Source organism: Malania oleifera, chromosome 6 (assembly GCF_029873635.1).
Source record: "Malania oleifera isolate guangnan ecotype guangnan chromosome 6, ASM2987363v1, whole genome shotgun sequence".
Classification (NCBI taxonomy): domain Eukaryota; kingdom Viridiplantae; phylum Streptophyta; class Magnoliopsida; order Santalales; family Ximeniaceae; genus Malania; species Malania oleifera.
The window spans coordinates 74,549,151-74,552,165 of record NC_080422.1 but is presented as its reverse complement, the minus strand read 5'-3'; the positions used below and the strand labels follow the sequence as shown (position 1 = coordinate 74,552,165).

Here is a 3,015-nt window from a genome sequence, read left to right as displayed (position 1 = left end):
TAACAGAAAACAAATCCCCTTAAGGATTCCTCAAATATCAAACATACATACACAGGCTAAGAAAAAAAATGGTGGAAATCACATATTCATGACCATTATAAGCTCATGTATTGATAAGTGAACAATAAGACTTCTAACTTATTTGTATTTTGTCTACTTTTGTTTAGGGGTTGCGCCCACATAAAAGTTGGAAAACCAATTAAGTCGTGATACCGTGATCCGTATGCCAAAGAAGGGTGTCAAATTGGAAAGCCCCCAACTCGTAGCCCATGATCATCTCCCAAGTTAGCATATATGTTGTTGTGAATTTAGTATAAATATAATAATAAATTATATACAAATTAAAGTACAACGCACACGACTTATAATTAGGTTAAGGTATAATATCCCTCTTTTTAAAGAAATGCAAGCTCTCTATTTTTCGATTTAATTCACGAACTGATGCAACATAATTCCTCTTAATTGATTTGTCTCCCCCCACGATACAGTAATTCGATTTGAATTGTACGACTCGTTTCAATCTTATACAAATGTGAAAATCTAAAACTTCAAAACAAATACATGTTTTTTATTCTCAAACCTTTTATACTATATAATAAGATGATAATGATCCAAAGAGATTTATGCAATGTGACAATGCCTTAACATCTATTTATAGGCACAAATGATCTTTCATAATCCTCACACTTAATAATCAAAATGTATATAAATTAAATAAACACATATCTAAATTTAAAATATACTCACATAATTAAGTAAATATATGCTTCACTCATCCAAAATAATACATAAATTAATAATATTAAAATACACAACATCGTTAAATTCCCTTTATCTTTAATTTCTTCCCCTCATCCATCATCGTTAAATTCCCAAGTGGCAATCGACGATCGATCACTTTTCACTTCTGTACCACACCCCCATTTTTCAAATACTCGACAAAACCCTGAACATAATGCTGCTGGTGAAGTTTTCCATCCCCAAAAATCACAGCGGCTTCTTTTGCTCGAGCCCTCAGCTGCTCTCCTTCCTCCGACACCATCGCCATTCTCAGAGAGTTGGCTATGTCTTCCCCGCCAAACGTCCCGTCTTCACCCCTTTCCACTTCAACGCCCAATCCCTTCTCCACCAGCAACCTCGCGTTCAGTCCCTGATCGATGATGAAGGGCAACACAACAAGACAGTGTCCGAATTGCAGAGCCTCTATGGCAGACCCCCACCCCGCATGGAACAGAGAGCCCCCAATCGATGGATGTGCCAGGATCTCCATCTGCGGTGCCCATCCCATGCACACCACACCTTGCCCTTTCGTCCGACGACCGAATTCCGGCGGCTGTGCATCGGCATCGTCGATTGCCCAGCTGGGTTTTCTCAGCGCCCACAGAAAAGGCAATTCTGAGAGTTCCAATCCACAAGCTATTTCATATACTTGGTCTCTGCTGAGCTTACATTCACTCCCAAATCCAACGAAAACCACTGATTTGGGTTTTCTCTCGTCAAGCCATTTGAAGATTTCGCTCCAAGAAACGTCAGTGTTTCCTTTTTCCTCTGTTTTTTCCGGCAGCAGCAAACCCACTGGGATTACCGGTTTCCCGATCAGTTCCCGGTGTAAATTCAGGTACTCACCTTCGAACTCCGCGCAAGTGCGTATGGCCACGGCCTGGCATGTTTGGACGACTTTGGCCAATCTCTCACCGTCTGTTATCCCAGAAGCATTCTCCCCATAGACGCCGGCGTGCATCGCAATCGCCTCGTGCCGGCGGTAAGCTACCTTGGACGGAAAAGAGACCCAATCCGGCGGGCAGGTCATGCTTTCGGGCGATGGCCGAACGCTCGTCCGACCGTTACCGGCAAGGTACTTGGGCGGCCCAAAGAAAGCACACTTAGCGGTGGAGAAAACGGAGAAGTAGACGAGTGGGATCCGGCTTTCTTCGGCGACTTCAGCCGCCCAAGGGGCGCTGAAGTCGATCAATATCCAGTCCGGCAATGCGCCGGCGACAAACTGCTTGAAGGGGTTTTTGAGGAGATCGTATGCGATCTTTAGGTACTGAATTTTTTCAAAGGGGATATCGGTGGTGGCCTCGGCGCCTTCCGGCAAGAGATCCACGGCCGGCAACGGCAGCGCCACTAAATTAATTAGATGCTGTAAGTGTGGTGGAAATTTTGGGAGTCTTTGGATGTTCTTGGGAGAGGAGACGAAGGAGACGCGGACTCCAGCTTTAGCTAAAGCTATGGAAAGCTGAAGAAATGGGATCAGATGGCCGAAGGCCAACCATGGAACCATTGCTACGTGAATTTGACTCGCCATTGCTTCTTGCTTTTTCTCAATACCGAATGCCCAATCCAATAGTTGTTCTTGTTTACCCAATCACAATGGCACAATGCATAATTATACGAGGGGCAGTGGACCAGTAGTAAAGCAAGTGCTCGGTCTACGGGATAACGTGGCCGGAATATCCATTCTTTAAATTATTTTAGAATTCTCTAGATAAATATAAAATTTTAATCTACAAGCCATTTTCTACGCGTTAATTTTATTATTTTTTATAGTTTAATATTAAATGATTACAAACTAAAATAATACCTTTAAAATCGAGAAGGTTTTGACTTGCAAAAAATTAGTGTTGAAGAGCGTCATATGCTGTTATTTTTCAATTTATAACGATGGGAGACTCGTTTCTATTTCCTTACATCAAATTCAACAAAACTTTTTGTTTTTTTATTACATAAAAACTCCAACCACCAACGAACTCTTTGGACCCTCTGGTGCGGTATCAAATCTACAGATCAGCGTCTTCCACCCCTAGGTCTCGTTGATCAGGACAAAGTACGGATGTGGACACGGTTTCCGAGCATCAGTTGAACATTTGACTAACCCGACCCCTATGACATATCTGTATTACCATCCACGGTTCTCATTGGCTCATAAAGCGAACTCTCACCATCCACTGGTATCATTGGCTCTGTGAGTGAATTTACTTGGAATTCATCCCTCGATATTCCTTCTAACGTGCT

The 3,015-nt window shown here is 42.6% G+C and overlaps 1 protein-coding gene across 1 annotated transcript; it reads right to left on the bottom strand.

Moving 5' to 3' along the window:
- Window positions 1-751: 751 nt before the first annotated feature.
- Window positions 752-2,452, bottom strand: LOC131157372 (putative UDP-rhamnose:rhamnosyltransferase 1). The gene has a single exon (XM_058111469.1). The coding sequence runs from the start codon at window positions 2,306-2,308 to the stop codon at window positions 902-904; it is 1,407 nt and encodes a 468-aa protein (XP_057967452.1). The 5' UTR covers window positions 2,309-2,452; the 3' UTR covers window positions 752-901.
- Window positions 2,453-3,015: the final 563 nt, after the last annotated feature.

Coding starts and splice junctions, on each gene's coding strand:
- LOC131157372 (XM_058111469.1), bottom strand. CDS start 2,308: ATGGCGAGTCAAATTCACGTAGCAATGGTTCCATGGTTGGCCTTCGGC.